The sequence below is a fragment of the Cheilinus undulatus genome, linkage group 7 (genome assembly GCF_018320785.1).
Source record: "Cheilinus undulatus linkage group 7, ASM1832078v1, whole genome shotgun sequence".
NCBI classification, from domain to species: domain Eukaryota; kingdom Metazoa; phylum Chordata; class Actinopteri; order Labriformes; family Labridae; genus Cheilinus; species Cheilinus undulatus.
The window spans coordinates 46,588,552-46,610,863 of record NC_054871.1 but is presented as its reverse complement, the minus strand read 5'-3'; the positions used below and the strand labels follow the sequence as shown (position 1 = coordinate 46,610,863).

The 22,312-nt window shown below is 40.5% G+C and overlaps 1 protein-coding gene across 1 annotated transcript; it reads right to left on the bottom strand.

The window, feature by feature from the left end:
* Nucleotides 1–9,983: 9,983 nt before the first annotated feature.
* cltrn (collectrin, amino acid transport regulator) lies at nucleotides 9,984–18,550 on the bottom strand. The gene is made up of 6 exons (XM_041791761.1): nucleotides 18,283–18,550; nucleotides 14,855–14,913; nucleotides 14,493–14,578; nucleotides 14,200–14,316; nucleotides 11,487–11,681; nucleotides 9,984–10,394 (listed from the first exon to the last, which is right to left on the bottom strand). The coding sequence occupies exons 1-6, from the start codon at nucleotides 18,347–18,349 to the stop codon at nucleotides 10,265–10,267; spliced, it is 654 nt and encodes a 217-aa protein (XP_041647695.1). The 5' UTR covers nucleotides 18,350–18,550; the 3' UTR covers nucleotides 9,984–10,264.
* Between the last annotated feature and the right edge of the window lie 3,762 nt (nucleotides 18,551–22,312).

Sequence of the window (22,312 nt, the reverse complement as noted above, 5' to 3'; positions counted from 1 at the left end):
GTGGTAAAAATGGTGAAAATGGCAAAAAAAAAAAAAGTTTCCCTTTTTAAGGTTTCCTGGGGGAATAATATTTAGATAATATTAATATTTAAGAGTCACAAATCCTCACAGAAGAGCCACATGTGGTTCAGAGCCACAGGTTGAGTATCAGTGCAATAGAGCACTAAGAATATATCAGATGTTGAAACTGAGACTTTTTATTGTTTCAGGAAAAATATTAGCTCATTTTAAAAAAATGGGATGTGGTTTATGGTTACAGTTGTGTAGCATCTCTTCTTCTTTTAACAACAGTCTGAGAAGTGAGGCCAGTTGATGGAGTTCTGGGAGAGGAATGTTGTCCCATTCTTGACTGATAGGATTCTAGCTGCTCATATTCCTGGGTCTTCTTAGTCGGATTTCTCCTTTCATGACGTCCCAAATGTTTTCTATTGGTCACAGGTCTGGACCGCAAAAAGGCCATATTTTTACTCCATATAGAACTGCATATTGCGAACTGTACACATGTCAGTACATGACTTTTGTTGTTTTTTAAAAGAAACCACTCACTGCTGTTCTTTGTTCGTCTTTTAATGAAGAAATGTCGTCAAGTTCTGATAAAACTGGAGCTTTAGCAGCATCCATGCTACTCTTCTGCCATAATTCAAGGTTGCAAGGTTAGGAGTCTGTGGTTTCCAAAAAGAATTTCGAATTTCGATTAATCTGACCACAGAACAGTTTTCCATTGCACCTTAGCCCATTTTAAATGAGCTTTGGTCCAGAGAAGAAGACAGCACTCCTGGATCACGTTCACATATGGCTTCTTCTTTACATAATACAGCTCCAACTTACATTTGTGAATAGCACCGCCAACTGTGTCGACAGACATTTTCTGAAGTGTTCCTGAGTGCATGCAGTGATTTCCTAACCTGACACGCCAACCTGATAGGAAACGTTTGAGAAAAGGCAGAGGATTTGAAAAAAACTCGGAGTGTGATTGGATGAACGTTCTGTCTGTCACATCTCTACGGGCCAATCAGAGCAACAAAACACATTACATAGCTGCTATCGAGCTCCCCGTGCGCAGCTAGTGAGGAATAACGCGAAACATAGTGACCATAGACATGTAAGTACTCGACTTTTGTCATTTTTGAAAAGAAAACCACTCACTGCTGTTCTTTGTCCTTCTTTTCATGGAGACATGTCATGAAATTCTGATAAAACTGGTGCTTCAGCAGCATCCACGCTAATCTCTTCCTCCACAACTGCACCAGCTCTTGCTGCTGTTTGTTTACGTAACAACACTGCCATGCCTGAATGTACTGCCCCTCGTTGCTGATTGGTCCTCTCACTGTCTAACTGGGCTAAAACGGTTCAGACGGGAGCTTTGCAAGATGGATTCACCAGTGAAAAACAAGGAAACGGGCATATCCATCTGCTTTGCAACTGTAGTGATCTCCAGTATAGAATCATGCCTGGTTTTAATGCAATGACTCCTGAGGTCCTGAAGAACACAAGAATCCAATATTGACCTTCATCCTTGTTCCTCACACACAGAGATTTCTCCAGATTTTCTGTATCTTTTGATGAAATTATGGACTGTAGATGGTGGGATGAATGGTGTCAAATGAATGGAATTAAAGGTGCATTTCTGCATAAAAAAACACAGGCAGATCAAAACAAGGAATAGCTGGCTTAGGGTTCCAAGGGTTAACAGACTGTCAAAGCCAACATGGTAGCAAATGAGGAGCCGTTTAGGATCAGTTGGATCAGCTCAGTAATGACAGCCAAAAGACTAACGTATTGCTGAGCTGATCCATATTTCGAACATATAAAGTATTTTCATCACTATGAGCAATGTAAATGAACTACTGGTACTGTTTGCTGGTGGAATACTGTAGATCATGTCACATAGTATGCTTAAAACCTCAAACTGTTTTCAGAATGCATTAAGGCATGTACCCACAACCTGTTAAGGATTTGGTACTTGGGATTCGAATGAAGTGAAGTGAATGAGTGAATTTCAACCAGTGTTAATGCTAACCTTGCAAAGTGGATAGATTAGCCCGTTTCCGTGTTTCTTACTGGCAAATCCATCTTGCAAAGCTCCCATCTTAACCGTTTGGGCCCGGTTAGGAAGTGACAGAACCAATCAGCGTCGAGGGGCAGTACTTGCAGGCGTGGCAGAGTGAGCAAGCAGCAAACACAGTGTTGCCAACTTAGCGACTTTGTCGCTATATTTAGCGAGTTTCCAGACCCCTCTAGCATCTCTTTTTCAAAAAAGCAACAAGCGACAAATCTAGCGACTTTTTCTTGTGTTACTAGGGACTTCTGAAGACTCTGACATGAAAGCACGTATCATTGTAGCGCCTCTTGGTCCTGCCGTGGGCCCCTCCCCGTCCTCAAGCACTGACAGGCAGCCTACTCCTCGCATAGCAGTCCCTCGCAGCTGCGGTCAGATGCTCACGCCTCCATGTCCAGACTACAGATTAACTGCGCTCTGAAGGTGCCTGGAGAGTTTTTTCTATTGTCTCCTTTTGGTCCATTTAGATTTTTAATAAAGACTATATACAAAAAAATACATTGATTTGTTGTAGGCTCTTAAGTGGACCATAAGGTTTAAAACTAAACCAAATGTAAGAAAACTAAAATTCTAAGAAAAATAGAATAACTTTGCCGCTGATGCCGTGATCCTTGCAGAGACTGTAGATGTCCTTGAGGTTCTTAGATTACTGAGTGAGGAGACTGAAAAGTTGGGAATGTGCCAAAACAAAGATACAGACATTTTGAGGATGTCTTGTATGCTGCCATTTAATCTGTGTCTATAGCTGTAGAGCAGTTCACCTACCTTGGCAGAGTAATCCATCAATCCACTGACTGAGAGGCTGAACTCAACCATGGATTCGGAGTCATGGTTGGGGCAATGGCTTTGCTGAGCAAGACAGTGTGACTGATGACCAGAGGCACTGACCGGACTCCTTTGTGACAACTTCTCTTTGGCGCATCTTTGGGTATTTGTTGGCAAGACTGTGTGTCTAATGCTGTTTGCTCAGAAGAACTGGGATGGGAAGGGTCAGCTGATATGGGAAAAGCAACTGGCACTCTTCTCTGGGCCAGATCACTGCATACTGGGTGCCCAGGATCCAGTGGGTGGGTCCAGATGCTGCAGGCTACTGTGTGGGTCATGGAAGGGGCGGCTGGGAGGATACATGAAGAGATGAGTCATGGTCCTTGAGGATGGCCACCAAGGTTGATGTGGCAAAGTGCTGAACCGGCACATGCTCTCATACCTGCCCTGACCTGAGGCAAGGTATAGACCAGGTCTTTGAAAAACAATTTTATCAAATATCCCTACAAACCTGGAACATCTTAGTACCCATTTTTATCATCATATCTCTTATTCTGTAGAGATTTTTAAGAGGATCTTTAGATTCCTGTGGATCGCTCATCATCTGAGAGTCACATTACTAGCACTTAAAATAAATACATACATCTGAGGAGGAATATGTCGTTCAAAACAGTTTTTGTTATCGATCAAAATTTGAGAATAAACTGAACTGCTTTTCCTTTGGTGAAATAATGACGATCTTTTAATTGAGGAGAAAAGCTGGGAAACTGCAGCTTCAGCTGACTTCAGGGGGTTTCCTACCCACTTCCTCCCACTCCAGTCTGCAAGAAGAAAGAGGAATCCAACAAATATGTCAGAGGCAGAGATCTAACAGGGAGAAGGAGACATCACCTATGGGACTCGGGTTTTGATGTGATCACTTCAAAATCAATCAGATTTGGGAGAAAATGCAGGTTAAATATAGCAGGCATCCGGTCTGAAGGCTGACATCCAGATAAAGGACGAGAAAAAGAAAATAATTTATTCAGACCTCCAGGGCCAATTCTATTTTTCACTCTGTTATTTTTCACGCATGAGTCTGAAATGCACACGAGTCTGAAAATAACACACGAATCTGAAATACACAAATGAGTCTGAAATACACACATTGGCCTGAAATACACAAACAAGCCTGAAATACGCACACAGGCCTGAAATGAACAAATGAGCCTGAAATAAATAGATGAGCCTGAAAAACACCAAGAACCCTGAAATACACAAACGAGTCTGAAATACACACACGAGCCTGAAATACACACATGACTCTGAAATACACACACATGCCTGAAATACACACACGAGTCCGAAATACAAATGAGCCTGAAAAACACAAATGAGCCTGAAATACACACAAGAGCCTGAAATACACACACGAGCCTGAAATACACACATGAGCCTGAAATACACACAAGAGCCTGAAATACACACACGAGCCTGAAATACACACATGAGCCTGAAATACACACAAGAGCCTGAAATACACACACGAGCCTGAAATACACACACAAGCCTGAAATACACACACGAGCCTGAAATACACAGACGAGCCTGAAATACACACAAGAGCCTGAAATACACACACGAGCCTGAAAAATACAAACGAGCCTGAAATACACACATGAGTCTGAAATACACAAACAAGCCTGAAATACATACACGAGCCTGAAATACACACACAAGCCTGAAATACACACATGAGCCTGAAATACACAAACAAGCCTGAAATACACACACAAGCCTGAAATACACAAACGAGCCTGAAATACACACATGAGCCTGAAATACACAAACGAGCCTAAATTACACACATGCCTGAATTACACACGAGTCTGAAATACAAACGAGCCTGAAATACACAAACGAGGCTGAAATACACACACGAGCCTGAAATACACACACGAGCCTGAAATACACGCACAAGCCTGAAATACACACATGAGCCTGAAATACAAACACGAGCCTGAAAAATACAAACGAGCCTGAAATAAAGAAACAAGCCTGAAAAACACACATGAGCCTGAAATACACAAACAAGCCTGAAAAACACACAAGAGCCTGAAATACACACATGGGCCTGAAATACACGAACGAGCCTGAAATACAAACACGAGCCTGAGATACACACAAGAGCCTGAAATACACACACGAGCCTGAAATACACACATGAGCCTGAAATACACACATGAGTCTGAAATACACACATGAGCCTGAAATACACAAACGAGCCTGAAATACACACACAAGAGCCTGAAATACACACACGAGCCTGAAAAATACAAACAAGCCTGAAATACACTCATAAGCCTGAAATACACACACGAGCCTGAAAAACACACACGAGCCTTAAATACACACGAGTCTGAAATACACAAACAAGCCTGAAATACACACACGAGCCTGAAAAATACAAACGAGCCTGAAATACACAAACCAGCCAGAAATACACACTTGAGTCTGAAATACATACACAATCCTTAAATACACACATGAGCCTGAAATGAACAAACAAGCCTGAAATAAACAAACAAGCCTCAAAAACATAAATGAGCCTGAAATACACAAATGAGCCTGAAACATACAAAGAAGCCTGAAAAACACACACGAGCCTGAAATACACAAACAAGCCTGAAATGCACATGAACCTGAAATACACACAGAAGTCTGAAATAAACAAACGGGCCTGAAAAAAACAAATGAACCTGAAATACACACACGTGCCTGAAGTACACGCACAAGCCTGAAATACACACATGAGCCTGAATTACACAAACAAGCCTGAAAAATACACACACGAGCCTGAAATAAAGAAAAAAGCCTGAAAAACACACAAGCCAAAAAACACACATGAGCCTTAAAAACACACAAGCCTGAAAAACACACACAATCCTAAAATACGCACACAAGCCTGAAATGAACAAATGAGCCTGAAATAAACAAACGAGCCTCAAAAACACGAATGAGCCTGAAATAAACAAACGAGCCTGAAAAACACCAAGAAGCCTGAAATACACAAACGAGCCTGAAATACACACACAAGCCTGATATACACACACGAGCCTGAAATACACAAACGAGCCTGAAATACACAAAGGAGCCTGAAATATACACATGAGCCTGGAAAACACCAAGAAGCCTGAAAAACATGAATGAGCCTGAAATACACACAAGCCTGAAATACACACATGAGCCTGAAATACACACACGACTCTGAAATACACACACATGCCTGAAATACACACACGAGTCCAAAATACACACATGAGCCTGAAATACACACAAGAGCCTGAAATACACACACGAGCCTGAAATACACACACATGCCTGAAATACACACACAAGTCTGAAATACAAACGAGCCTGAAATACACACAAGAGCCTGAAATACACACACGAGCCTGAAATACACACACGAGCCTGAAATACACACACGAGCCTGAAAAATACAAACAAGCCTGAAATACACACACGAGCCTGAAATACACACACAATCCTAAAACACACAAACGAGCCTGAATTACACAAGAGAGCCTGAAATACACAAACGAGCCTGAAATACACACACGAGCTTGTAATACACAAACGAGCCTGAAATACACACACGAGCGTGAAATACACAAACGAGCCTGAAATACACACATGAGCCTGAAATACACAAACGAGCCTGAAATACACACATGCCTGAAATACACACACGAGTCTGAAATACAAACGAGCCTGAAACACACACACGAGCCTGAAATACACAAACCAGCCTGAAATACACAAACCAGCATGAAAAACACACAATAGCCTGAAATACACACATGAGCCTGAAATACACAAACTAGCCTGAAATACACACATGAGCCTGAAAAGCAAAAACCAGCCTGAAATACACACTTGAGCTTGAAATACACACACAATCCTAAAATACACACACGAGCCTGAAATGAACAAACAAGCCTGAAATAAACAAACAAGCCTCAAAAACACAAATGAGCCTGAAATACACAAATGAGGCTGATACACACAAAGAAGCCTGAAAAACACACCCAAGCCTGAAATACACAAACAAGCCTGAAATACACACACGAGCCTGAAATACACACACGAGCCTGAAATACACACATGAGCCTGAAATACAAACACGAGCCTGAAAAATACAAACGAGCCTGAAATAGAAACGAGCCTGAAATACACACACGAGCCTGAAATACAAAAACGAGCCTGAAATACACACACGAGCCTTAAATACACACATGAGTCTGAAATACACAAACAAGCCTGAAATACACACACGAGCCTGAAAAATACAAACGAGCCTGAAATACACACTTGAGCCTGAAATACACATACAATCCTAAAATACAAACACAAGCCTGAAATGAACAAACAAGCCTGAAATAAACAAACGAGCCTGAAATACACACATGAGCCTGAAATACACAAACGAGCCTGAAACACACAAAGAAGCCTGAAAAACACACACAAGCCTGAAATACACAAACAAGCCTGAAATGCACATGAACCTGAAATACACACAGAAGTCTGAAATAAACAAACGGGCCTGAAAAAAACAAATGAACCTGAAATACAAACACACAAGAGCCTGAAATACAAACACGAGCCTGAAAAATACAAACGAGCCTGAAATAAAGAAACAAGCCTGGAAAACACACAAGAGCCTGAAATACACACATGAGCCTGAAATACACAAACAAGCCTGAAATACACACAAGAGCCTGAAATACACACACAAGCCTGAAATACACACATGAGCCTGAAATACACACACGAGCCTGAAATACACACATGAGCCTGAAATACACAAACGAGCCTGAAATACACACAAGAGCCTGAAATACACAAAACAGCCTGAAATACACACACGAGCCTGAAATACACACACAAGCCTGAAATACACACATGAGCCTTAAATACACAAACGAGCCTGAAATACACACAAGAGCCTGAAATACACATGAGCCTGAAAAATACAAACGAGCCTGAAATACACTCATAAGCCTGAAATACACACACGAGCCTGAAATACACACACGAGCCTTAAATACACACGAGTCTGAAATACACAAACAAGCCTGAAATACACACACGAGCCTGAAAAATACAAACGAGCCTGAAATACACAAACCAGCCAGAAATACACACTTGAGCCTGAAATACACACACAATCCTAAAATACACACATGAGCCTGAAATGAACAAACAAGCCTGAAATAAACAAACAAGCCTCAAAAACACACACGAGCCTGAAATACACAAACAAGCCTGAAATGCACATGAACCTGAAATACACACAGAAGTCTGAAATAAACAAACGGGCCTGAAAAAAACAAATGAACCTGAAATACACACACGCGCCTGAAATACACACACAAGCCTGAAATACACACACGAGCCTGAATTACACACACGAGCCTGAAATACACACACGAGTCCGAAATACACACACGAGCCTGAATTACACACACGAGCCTGAAATACACACACGAGCCTGAAATACACACACGAGTCCAAAATACAAACGAGCCTGTAAACACAAATGAGCCTGAAATACACATGAGCCTGAAATACACCAAGAAGCCTGAAATACACACACATGCCTGAAATACACACAAGAGCCTGAAAAACACACATGAGCCTGAAATACACACACGAGCCTGAAATACACACAAGAGTCTGAAATACACACACGAGCCTGAAATACACACACGAGCCTGAATACACACACAAGCCTGAAATACACAAATGAGCCTGAAATACACACACGAGCCTGAAAAACACACAAGAGCCTGAAATACACACATGCCTGAATTACACACATGAGTCTGAAATACAAACGAGCCTGAAATACACACAAGAGCCTGAAATACACAAAACAGCCTGAAAAACACACAAGAGCCTGAAATACACACATGAGCCTGAAATACACACAAGAGCCTGAAATACACACACGAGCCTGAAATACACACATGAGCCTGAAATACACACAAGAGCCTGAAATACACACACGAGCCTGAAATACACACACGAGTCCAAAATACAAACGAGCCTGTAAACACAAATGAGCCTGAAATACACATGAGCCTGAAATACACCAAGAAGCCTGAAATACACACACATGCCTGAAATACACACACAAGTCTGAAAAACACACAAGAGCCTGAAATACACACATGAGCCTGAAATACACACACGAGCCTGAAATACACACAAGAGTCTGAAATACACACACGAGCCTGAAATACACACACGAGCCTGAATACACACACAAGCCTGAAATACACAAATGAGCCTGAAATACACACACGAGCCTGAAAAACACACAAGAGCCTGAAATACACACATGCCTGAATTACACACATGAGTCTGAAATACAAACGAGCCTGAAATACACACAAGAGCCTGAAATACACAAAACAGCCTGAAAAACACACAAGAGCCTGAAATACACACATGAGCCTGAAATACACAAACAAGCCTGAAATACACACACGAGCCTGAAAAACACACAAGAGCCTGAAATACACACATGCCTGAATTACACACATGAGTCTGAAATACAAACGAGCCTGAAATACACACAAGAGCCTGAAATACACAAAACAGCCTGAAAAACACACAAGAGCCTGAAATACACACATGAGCCTGAAATACACAAACAAGCCTGAAAAACACACTTGAGCCTGAAATACACACACAATCCTAAAATACACACACGAGCCTGAAATGAACAAACAAGCCACAAAAACACAAATGAGCCTGAAATACACAAACGAGGCTGAAACACACAAAGAAGACTGAAAAACACACCCAAGCCTGAAATACACAAACAAGCCTGAAATACACACACTGCCTGAAATACACACACGAGCCTGAAATACATGCACAAGCCTGAAATACACACATGAGCCTGAAATACAAACACGAGCCTGAAAAATACAAACGAGCCTGAAATAAAGAAACAAGCCTGAAAAACATACATGAGCCTGAAATACACAAACAAGCCTGAAACACACACAGAAGCCTGAAATACACACATGCACATTATCTCAGTGCATGGATGTGTGGGGAGATGTCAGTTTCCTTTCAGAAGAGAAGACAGGCACTTTTCCAGCTCTTTTCTTCCAGCGATCTTTAATTCATCATCCTCTAAAGCTACATTAAATACATTCATGTGCAAAAATCCATCATCATCAGTTTAACATATGTGCTTGTTTCTTTTAGAGACAGAAAGGTAAAGACACAGGAGCTCTACAGAATCATCAAACTGGATAAACCGTTCTAGGACAACCTGATTTTAAACTGATTTGTTTTACAGTGCAACAATTCTACCTGGAGCAGCTTAAAAACCTATACACCATCTCATCTCTGACATTGGAAGTGCTTTTAGAGCTTTTTTTAAATCCGTGTGAATCGCTCATCGTCTGAGAACGACATGTTGTAAACACCCTCGTTCACAGCTCCATCTTCCACCGTCCTGGCTCTGCTCTCTTCCTCATCGTCTTCTGTGGTTTTCTGGTTCTTCTGACTGGAAACAAATGAGACACAAAAATTAGAGCTCATTAAACTATGGAGTCTGAAAGGTGATAACAATGGAGCTTTTCCAAAAAATAAAGACTGTAAGACAGTGACCCAAAGTGTACAGCGAAAGCTACACAGAAATAAAGACAACTCTAAATGTTCTTGAGTGGCTGAGTCAAAGTCCAGTAAAATTGCAGTGTCAAGATGTGTAAGCCTGATTGAGAGCTATCCACACAGACTCAGTGCTGTGATTGCAGCCAGAGGTGCATCTACTAAATACTGACTGATTATGCAGTCATTTATTTTAAATTACATATTTTTTTCATTGACATTACTTTGTACAAATCTGTTTTGACATTAAAGAGGTTTTCATGGGGGGGGGGGGGGGGGGGGGCAAAAAAAGCTGTTAATAGTGTCCTGCCTTAATGGCACAAGCTATACATAAAGTGTTCTGATATCACTCACAACACAAACCAGGAAGAGAAATTTTAACAGCTTTTCTCCCTCATTATGTTAAGTCTAGATATCATATTCCAATCCATGAAAAATCATGGCAAATCCATTGTAAAGTGTGTGGTCGCATTACCTCTTTTGGCTTCCATATTTACTTACCTTTACTCTGATGTGAAAAATAAGCCATGTCCCAATTCAGGAGTAGCACGCTTTGAAGAACCAAGTCTTCATAGCCAGTGTAAACTGGTGAGGCTTGAAATGAGACTCTTCTTCAGAGGATTTCCTGTCTCCTCAACCAGCCGCCCCTTAACTTTGCTATACTAAGCAACACTCCTGTCACCTTACAACCTCAATAGCTTGGTGCTAACAATGAAACATAACTAACATGCTGTTACCTAAACTTATTTTTAGATAAAGATAGTTAGAGTCACCATTTTCTACATTTGCATTCCTATTATCTTATTTCAGGACATGCTTGTTGGCTGCATTTGGGGTAACCTCTGAAATAAAATGGCCTTTGATGCAATTTTGTGACATAATAAGGTTTACGGTTAGCCTTCCAAGAATGCAGTCCCTGAAATGGGACACAGCTTGTGTTAAATGTGGTATGTTTTAATGTACCTTTTATCTGCAGCCATCTGCTTACCGTGTCTTACGGAGCACAGAGGACCCGATGAGAATGATGAGGCCAGCAATCACAGCACCCATGACCACCCCGAACACGATGAGCCATGGAGGGGTGTCGAACGTGATGGGTGCTGCCAGGGTGGGGGGGATTCCTATAAACTCCAGAGTCTCAGCAGTCAACAGAAAGGCGCTGTTGATGCGATTCCTGGACCTTCTATTGGAAAGGAAAAGAAAGTTATGTAAACTGGACCATTTCAGACAACAACTGAAGACATTAAGTAGATTTATATAAGGGAAGTGACTAAAGGACGGACAACAACACAGGGAACTTTCTCTGGATCTGAAAGTTTTTGGAAGCGATATGTTTCAGAAACATGTTTCATAAGTCTTCAGTCATAGATAAACATCTCACTACAACAAATGTGGGCTAGCTTTGATTATTGGAGTCAGGACAAATACATTATTTATGTAGACCTCATCTAAAAGCACAAATATGGGTTTAACAGAGTGTCCATCTCTTTCCTTCTCATCCCAACATTATTTATTAATGTGGCCCAGAGAAACCCTGCTGAGTTTTTACAACTACAATGGAATAAAGGCTCATTTTAATCCTTCTATTAAAGATTAACTGGAGTCCCTATCACTGCTGTTTTCTGAAATTTCATGCCGAAGTTTAGCTCTAGGCAGAGAGTCGGTTTGGGAAAATACACTCAGGCCAAAAACAGGTGCATCTAAAAAAGAAAAAAATGAAAAAAAAGAGCAATATAAAAGTTATTTTTCCTCCCTGATTTAATCCAAAAGTGAAACTTCTATATATTTTATATTCTAACATTTTTTTCAAAATGTTAGAATATCACTAAACACCAGCCAAAACAAGGATTTATAACACAGAGTTGTTGACTTTCTGGGAAATTCTGCTCATTAATGCACTCAGTGATAGGTCGGAGCCCCTTTTGCATAAATTACTGCATTTATGCAATGTGAGCCGACCAGTCCGTGGCACTGCTGGGGTGTTATGAAGCCCAGGTTGCTCTGACAGCAGCCTTCAGCTTGTCTGTATTGTTGAATCTGGTGTCTCTCATCTTTCCTCAGAGATTCTCTATGGGGTTCAGGTCAGACCAGTCGGCGAGCCAGTCAAACACAGTGATATCAGGGTCAGCAAACCAGTTTCTGGTGGTTTTGGCTTCAATGCTGACAGGCGTTCAGTCCTGCTAGAAACAGAAATCAGTATCTCCATAAAACGTCTCAGCAGATGAAAGCATGAAGTGCTCTTAAAATCTCCTGGTAGACGACTGACCCTAAATTCAAAATTAACTTCCATCTGAAAACAGGACTTTAGACCACTGGAGATGTCATCTGTGGTTTAATAGTGACTCAACACCAGATCACCACCCTTGTAGTCCATTTCCTGGACCCGTCTGTGTGGTGGCTCTTGATCCACTGACTCCAGCCTCAGTCCACTCCTTGTGAAGCTCCCTTAAGTTCTTGAATCTGCTTTGTTTGACATTCCTCTGACATCTGAGCTCACTGTTGATGCTTTTGCTCCTTTTCTTATCATACTTTTCCCTTCCAGTCAACTTTCCATGAATATTCTTTGACACAGCCTCTGAGAACAGTCTGTCCTCCCAGCAGTGAGCTTCTGTGGCTTAACCTCCTAGTGGAGGATTACAGTGATTGTCCTCTGGACATTTAGTCAAGTCGGCAGTCTTCCCCATGGTTGTGGTGGTGTGTACTGAACCAGAGAGAGAGAATGAAGGCTCAGGAAACCTTTGTAACATGGGATTTCCTTTAAAGGTCACATATTATGCAGAAATCCCTTTTTCAGGCTTTTCTAACAAAAGTATGTACCCCTGGAATGTGCCCAATCCCCTCAAGTACCAGAAAAATCCATTCCCTCCCAACTTTTCCACCTTTCAGAAAATGTGTGCTGAAACAAGCCGTTATCAGATTTTCCCCTCATGATGTCATGTGGGGAGTTAGCACCGCCCCTAGGTTTGGTTGGCCCTCCCTGCTTGGTAGAAAGTTCCGCCCTCCTCTCCTGATCCTCCTGAGGAGGATCAGGAGAGCCACATCCATTCAGCCACATTCATTTCCGGAGAGGGGCGGAGTCAGGGGTGGAGTCAGACAGCTCAGTAGCATTTAAAGCCACAGACACAGAAGCAGCTCGTTCTAAGCAGGGCTGAAACAGAGGGGTTTTTAGACATACAAAAATCTAATACTGGATTGAGCAACAGACCTCACAGGCATGTTTTGGGGACCTCTGAGTCTAATATGAACTTGTCTTAAAGGGTAAAATATGCCCCCCTTATATATAGACTCTATGGAAGTTTCACTTTTGGAAGTAAATCCCATGGAAAATGAACTTTTACAAGATATAGTTTTTTTTTTTTTTTTTTTTTAGATTCCTCTTTAAAAAAAAAAAAAAAACCCTGATAAATAATGTAAACTACAATTATGGCAAATCTATCTATCTATCTATCTATCTATCTATCTATCTATCTATCTATCTATCTATCTGTCTATTGTGAGAAGATTATGGCGTTCAATAAAGGGAGACAGTGAGAAGAACTGTCCATTTTAAAATACAGTCAGTGGTGTGAGGACAGAGCTGAAAACAACAAACCCAGATATATTTAGCTGAAGTATTTCTGATACATGAATGTTTGAAATGTTGTATCTTTGAGAGGGTTCAATAGAAAAAAGATTCTGATGTCATCGTGTCATGTGACTACCTGACAGCCTCCTTTACGTGCCATTTACCAACGAGGCTCGTCGTGTTGAGCGGCGACGTCACCACAAACCAGAAGGACACTCTGGGCGTCTTTTGACACACGATGATGTTGGAAACACTGGGGAAGTTCCACAGAACAATAAAGAGCTCATTTAGTGTCATAAAGCACGAGACGGTGCTTTTTATTGACGTTATGTAACTCTTTTACAGTTACAGAGCTCGCCTTATAAACACACCACAGCAGACTGTAACTATTTGTTGTTTTAATGAACAAACCAATGACAGGGTTCTTACCTGAACTCCTGTCCTAGGAAGTACCTCCTCATGGCGTACGCCACAGTGGCTCGGAAGAGAAACATTTCACTATCATCCCACAGGTACTGAAACAACAACAACAAGGATCATGTGGTGCTTTAAAGACCTTTAAGGTTAACTCATCACTACGGACTTTGCACTTGTAGACTGAAGTCACGCTTTGAGTGAATCCTGAGAAAAATCCATTATATTGAGTATTTAGTGTCATGAATAATCAGCAGGTCATAAATAATGTGTCAGTCTTAGAAAGCATATAACATAGAAAAGCTTCAAACTGTTCCTCATGATGAGAAGCTTTGATCGTCTTGTGCAGGCAGATGAATATTTAAAGAAATACCCACAGCTTCATCTCCCAGAGCAGTTTTGATGCTGAGTCGGACTTGGTATCCAACCGAAGCATCTGCAAAGACGAAAAACAGACCGAAGCGCACATTTCACTCACACTTTTAATCAGCCATTCACTTCTCATGGTGCTTGTCTTCAAAACTAAGTGTAGAAAACATCACAACCTTTTGTAGCGTGTTTCAAACAGGAAGAGGATTTCTCATTTACATGTTTTATCACACATTCATCAGAAATAAAGTCTGCCACTGTATGCTTCTTTCCTGACTTTGTCCTGTGGTTAACAGTAGAAAATACTCATGAAATCAACAAAGCACCAACCTTCACTGGTGTATATAAGACAATAAATGTTACAGTTCAGCTCATTACAGGTGTCTCGTTTTACAGCTCCGTCTTAAAGATCATATTCTGCCTTTCCTCCTTGGAAATCTGCAGCATCAGTGCCTTCTGAAGCACAACCATTGGTACTTTTACTATCAGCCAAAGGTTGACAACTGCCCGGGGCCTCCTGAACCGCGGGGCCTCCAGGCAGAGGCAAAGGTGTGCATGAAATATGATGTACCCATCAAAAGCTAGTTCAGTAATAATGTGAGAATTAAAAATGTTAAAAGGTGCTTTTAGTGCATAAATTAGCTTCAGTATAGTCTGATAAAAACTCAGTCTTCTGGAAAAACTGTTCAAATCAGATGTTATTTTGTACCTCTAAGACTTTATACACGGCACAGTGGGGAAAAACACGAATCGGTGTTGTGCTAAATGCTAATCATTTCTGCATTGTCATCAGTAAATCTACCTGGCTTGAATGGCTTGAATTCTCTGCATAGCACTGCCTGATCAGAAAAACATTAGCAGGTACCATACCATCAGACCCTCCTAAGTTTGGGCCGAGCCCCTGTTATGGGTCAGCACCAGCTGTGTGTAAGCTCAAACCTCGCCTGGTTTGAATATAAGATCTTCCGATGGTTTTTACACTCTGTTAACATTTAAGGTGACTCAGTTTCATCGTAGGCTTAATTTTAACTTACATTTTACACCTACTTCCTGCGAGGGGCAGAGATGTCTGGACCCCTGAAAAATCTCTTAAATAGGCCCTCCCCAGTTGTGATTTATTTACGATTTCAATACTTCAGTGTTGATTGAGTACTAGTGCTAGTATCCTGGCTAAGGGTTAGCTTATTTAGAAGCTGAAAGTGTGTCGCACTATTGGGTCTGATGTTGATTGGTGAATAATGCCTCTTTTAACCCATTTTTACTATTTTTTCCACTTTTAACCTTTTTTTTTTTACCTTTTTTTTGCCACTATTAACCCATAATCACCATTTTTTTTGCCTCTTAAAACACCATTTAGCCACTTCAAACCCATCTTAGCTAGATTCGTCATTTTTAGCCTTGTTGCCCCCGAAACTTTCGCCACTTTTGACCCATTTTTTCAACTTTTAACACCATTTTTAACACAGTATCTGCCACACCTTTTTGCCACATTAGCCACATTTTCACAATTTTTTGCCATTTAATTGACTTTTTGCCACTTTAATTGGCATTTCAACCCATTTTACTGCTGTCAATCTCAACATCTTGACACTTCAAACCCATTTTTCCATTTTTAGCCATTTAAAATTCTTTCTGCCAGTTTTTGCCTTCGTTAGCCCATTTCACCATTCTTTTTTCTTTTTAGCCCCTTTTAACCCATTTTCACCACTTTCTTGTCACTTTGATAATGCTTCTTAATCAAACCCATTTGAAGATTTTTGCCTTTTTTTCCCATTTGAACTACTTTTTGGCATTTTAGCCTGTTTTGCCACTGATAACTACTTTCTGCCTCTTACTGCCACTTTTTTTTTTACCACTTTTTACTTATTTCTGCCACTTGTAACTCACCTTTGCCATTTGTCTCCCATTTTGTGTTATTTGCAAATAATTTTTCGATTATTTTCCCACTTAAGTTGTCTGAGTTTCTACTCATTTATTTTCTGGCATCCTGACAGCTGACAATATGTTTGAAATGGTTTAGTCCAATGTGCCTATCTAAACTGTCATTATCACCTAAAAAAGGAAATTCTGTTTTAAAAAGTCACTTTTTAACCCATTTCTTCCATTGTTTTGCTTTTATGTAGCTGTTTTGCCAGTTTTACTCGATGTTCTTTCACTCTTTAAACATTTCTTTTCCACTTGTGACCCGTGTTTACTGCTTAGTCCAGTCATATTTTTTACTCCTTCAACCCCTTTTCTTTGCCGCTTTTCACATTTTTTTCCACTTTTTACCCATTTTCCAGTTTTTCCAATTTTGCCCTTTTTTGCCACTTTTTAACTAATTTTTGCCCCTGTTTCGTGTTTTTTTCCACCCGTTTTCACCACTTTAAACACCATTCATGCCACCTTTAACAATTTTTGCTATTTTTTTCAATTATTTAAACATTTATCCCTGAAAGTTGTCTCAGTTCTTTTTATATTATTGCCTGGCATCCTGATGTCTGTACATCATGGCTTAGCTATGAAGTCTTTAACTCTACTCTCTATACGGTTTAGTCAGTGCGCCCGTTCACATGGTTAACATTACCAAAAAAACTGATTCTATTCTAAGTAAAGGGGTTCACATTTTGAAAAAGGTTAGATTATCCATCCATCTTCTACCGTTTATCCCACTGGGGGTCACAGGGGGAGGCTGGAGCCTATCCCAGCTGTGATTGGACGAGAGGCAGGTTACACCCTGGACTGGTTGTAAGTCAGTAGCAGGGCTAGGCTATTTTGTGCTACAGCATAAATAAAATGTATTTTCATTGCTTTTGTAATAATGGTTATAATTTGGGTAAAATAAAAAAAAAACATGGTTATCTCAGATGACCTTTACATGAACGAGGATTTTGCTGCCCTCCGTGGACCCCCATCTGGCTAAAAGCTCTTCCCTTTTTCCCTTCTTATGGGTGGCCTTGCTCATAACAAACAATCCAAGTCTTATTTTTGGTCTTCATGTCTTGAAATAAGATGTAATGTGGATGAGATGAATGTGGCTCATATTCAGGGTAAAATCAGACAGATTTACTAAGATTTGTGTTTTAGCTGTGTAAAATGAGTTAAAACTGTAAAACAGTAGTTGAGGAAGAAGCAGACATGTTGTTTATTTCCACGCAGAGTGGAAGATAAACCCTCAACTTAGAGACTGGCATGTATTTAGGAATGTGTTGACATAGAATAGAAGAATAGAGGTCATTGCTATGAGTCAAACATTTAAGTTATGTCTAATCTGGCTTTGTTTAAAGTCTTGAACTGAATTCCCCACATAGGAGGAAGCAGAAACACCTCCAGACTGAGGGCCGAGCGTCTGTGTTTGCTCACATTATCAAGGCAGAAATCCAACCAAAATGAAACCTGTCAATAAAGGATTATTAAAGTTCTTTTTTCAGCATTAAAATCTGGTGTGGTCACTTACCTGGTTTACAAGGCGGCTCTGATAACACAGACGACAAACAGAGCAGGATTAACAGTGGTCCCAACATCTTTACTCAAGACTCAGAGCGAAATGATTAAAAGTTGCAGAAACTGAAAAATCTCAGCGTTCAGCTGTGAAACGTCACTGGGAAAAGTTTAATATTTAAGCCTGGACACACATGTTTGACCCGTCCTCTTTAAAAAATGGCGTGCAGCCTGGCGTCACTGTAAAACATGGAGACTGTGAAGAGGCTGCTGCAGGGAAAGTGTTTGTTCAAGCTTCTAATGTGAGAGAGGCAGAGCTCACTGCCCTGTTTACTCTGCACTGAACAGACTGGGAGGTGTCCAGCCAGAGTAGCAGGCATCTGCAACATGAGGAGGAATATTTAGTGCGGAAAAAAAACCAGATTGTATTGAATGAAAAAGGTTCGAAAGGTCAAACTACTGGAAGTGCTGTTATTGTTGCATTCTTCAGGACATAACGACCCCACACAAGTACATGTCGGCCTGAGTCGTTGTTTTCCTTCTTTAATCTCTGCTTTTCATAGTGGGACGTACTGTACTCGTTCCTGCCTCTCCTGCTTTTACTATGGAAGCAAACAACAATAAAATCAAGACACACATTTTTATTTGTGGAGCAAAAACTGTAGAAAAACCCTGAGAATTAAAATACAGCCTCCATGAGGCTCTATATATTGACAATGAAAGACCAGTAGTACGTCCTAAAGATATTTAGTTCATCCTTGAGGCAGAGAGGAGGTTTTTCCCCTTAAAACATTCTTCATATCTCAGGTTTAGAGCAAGGCCTTGACCTTTAACCTCAACCCTAAAAATCTGATCCAGTCCTTTAATCCTTGAGGACATTTTTGCAAAACGTTTTTCAGATATTATGTTCACAAGCAAGGGAAGTAAATGAAACCAATGACCTTTTACCTGCAATTCCCTAAAAAATGTACCTCAGATATCACACTATAGGCAAGCAATTAAGACGAGGACCCATGTGGTTGACCTTTGACCCACAACCTCAAAAACGGTTGTGGTCATCCTCGGGTGAGAAGATATTCATACAATAGAAACTCTCTTTAAATGCTCCAGAGATGCGGCGCCTATGAGAAGTATTCACCTCTTGGATGTTTTACCATTTAATTGATTTTATGAATCAACTTTAGTCATTTATAATCTCCATCATTCTCTGTAAACCTACTCAAGCACTGTCAGGTTGCATGGGGACCGGACATGAACAGCTTTTTTCAAATCTAGCCACAAATTCTCTCTTGAATTGAGGTCTGGGCTTTGACTCCAGAACATTCGCCTTGTTGTCTTTAATCCTTTTCCGTGTAGCTTTCGCTGTATGCTTCAGGTCAGTTGTCTTGCTGAAAAAAAGTCTTCTCCCGAGCCATCGTTCCCTTGCAGACTGATTAAGACTGTCCCACAGGATAGGCTGCCGAGAAGCATCCCCACAGCATGATGCTGCCACCACCATGCCTCACAGTGGGGATGGAGTGTTTGTGGTGCAGTGTTTGGCATCTTGTCTGACGGCCACCGTTTTGGTCACATCATACCAAAAAACTTTATGGAGTCTCACATACCCTCTCTAGTCCAGGTGTCTGGGTTTTCTTCAACAGTGGCTTTCTCTTTGCCACTCTCTTATAAAGCTTTGACTGGAGAAGAACCTGGCCAACAGTTATTGTATGCAGAGTCTCTCCCATCTCAGCTGCTGAACTCAGTTTGTGAGGACGGCCTGATCTAGGCAGATTTACACATGTGCCATTTCTTGATGATAGATAACTGAACTCTGGGAGATGTGCCTTGGACATTTTTTTATCCATCCCCTGACTTATACTTTTCAATAACCTTTTCTCTGAGTTGCTTGGTGTTCCTTTGTCTTTGTGGTGTAATGGTAGCCAGGGATAGTGGTTCACCAGTGACTGGATCTACCAGGCACAGGTGCGTTTATACTACAATCAACTGAGACACACTCACTGCACTCAGGAAATCCCCATTTCACTAACTGTGAGACTACTAGCACCATGTTGGCTGGACCTCTGTTGATCTGGTCAGTCACTTTAAAGGGATAAATATGCAGTCCTTTATTTTTGCCTTACATAAGTTTATAAAATCAATAAAAGGGTAAAAACGTCTAAAGGAGTCAGTTCTTTTTCTAGGCACAGTATTGTAGAATTGCCATAGTTCTTTTGCTTTGGCGATCAAAATCAAGTCTTTCCTGGCTGGACTGAACATTTACAGTTAATCATCCATTCTGCCTGACAGCTTTACCAGCAGTTTAGTTAAAAGTTCAACCATTTATGAGAAACTAGGTTGACCCACAGGTCAATCAAGGTAAAAATTTATTTTTAAGGTCTTTATCTAGTGATAAGAGAATCTACAACTACAGGGAAAAATGCAGAGATCGCTGCAGAGGTGTGTTTTTCTCTGGGTCTGTGGTACAGAAGCACTGAAAGGACACCTATTATTAGTTTGTTTCTCTCAGTAACAGTTTTTTTTTTAAGATCTCAGCTTATTTCTGATCTAAAAATTCAACTTCAGTCACTTTTTTAAATCTCCAGTAATTAGCTTGTTATCATGGGAAAATCAGGATTGTTTTGTTGAAGGAAGGAAATAAGAAAACAGGTGACTTTACTCTTTATATTGGGAAAATGGAATGACATAAATGCTCAGATGTAAATCCTCTTAGGGCTTCAATCGGTGACTTCTTTGTGACAACCATGGGCCTCTCAGAATGGCTCACTATTCCACTGGATAAAGTGCTTATAATTATTTTTTTCACATAAATGTTTGATTTGAAATGTTTTTCTATGAAGCCAAAAAGACTTGAGATCTGCTTACGTCCATGCTTCAATAAAAATACTATCTATGAAACCCCGTTGTACAGAGGGGGGAAGGTCAAGTGAGGACAGAAGAAGAACTGAATGCTTACTCAGCAATGCTGTTGAAAAAAAGATTAATCTGGGCACTGAAAAACTAATAAGGGCAGAGATAAAGATGAAGAAAGCTGTGCTGGCTGAGTGAGAAATGTGCAGATTTACATGAACTGATTTCACTGCAATAACGCTGGCAGCAGTTATTTTCCTGAACACATGGGGGCAGCAGAGGCCTTACAGGGGAATCAGGAGGACCGAGCATGAAAGCTGTAAAAGCTCAATGATGTGTGGCATCCATGAGTTTTTTTTTTTTTTTAAGATAGGGTCATCATATAGATACGTTTCTCCATAAGGACCCTACTTTGCATTTAACCGGGACTTTTACATTTTCATGTTCTCTAGCAAACTGGTCCCAGTTTTTTTAAGTGGGACTCCATGAAGGTCTTTAATGGTCTTTCTGCCAGGTCTCATTTAGCTTGAAACAGACAGCTGGAAAAAGCCAAGTACATCTGTGCTTCAGTAGTATATCTTTGACCCTTACATGGTAGTTTTTCTCATGAATCATCCATCCATAGTGGGGCTGATAATTAAACCAGTGATTTTGAAAATAGTGCAGTAAAATATTTTATGTAGCAGTAGTTCTTGTCTCATTTCCTGTATCTTTTTTTTAATCAATTGATATCAAATGAATGTCATGATTATTTGCCCTACAAGGCCTTGAGTGTCTAGTTTTAGACTGTTTTGTAACTATAACAATGCAACACATTAAAAACATTTTATCACAAAGCACATTCTTCTGCAGAGCAGATAGATATGATTTGATACTTGAAGGACATTTTGCCGTTGAATCTTCATGTTCACTCAGATGAGTAAAAGAGAAACCTTACAATGTGGAGATATTTGACCTTAACCTCTCAGACCTTTATAGAAATAAATGATCCAATCACTTTTTGCAACAGGCCTGGAAAATAAGTCAAAATTGCTTTGAAATGGCAGCAAAATAAAGATAAAATAAAAGAAAATGTCTTTGGTACATGATGTAATATGCCTTCCCTCTCATATTCCTGAATTTATAATGCATTATATTTTAAAAGCTTAGCACTTATAGTGTACATACGGCGTAGTGTATATGGGCCAATGACTTCATGT

Bases quoted from the DNA above. Each gene is read 5' to 3' on its own strand.
- cltrn (XM_041791761.1), bottom strand. From the start codon at position 18,349: ATGTTGGGACCACTGTTAATCCTGCTCTGTTTGTCGTCTGTGTTATCA. The intron at 14,317-14,492 runs GTAAGAACCCTG...GAACTTCCCCAG, and splicing joins TTCCTAGGACAGGAGTTCAG to TGTTTCCAACATCATCGTGT. The intron at 11,682-14,199 runs GTAGTCACATGA...CCTTTCCAATAG, and splicing joins CACGTAAAGGAGGCTGTCAG to AAGGTCCAGGAATCGCATCA.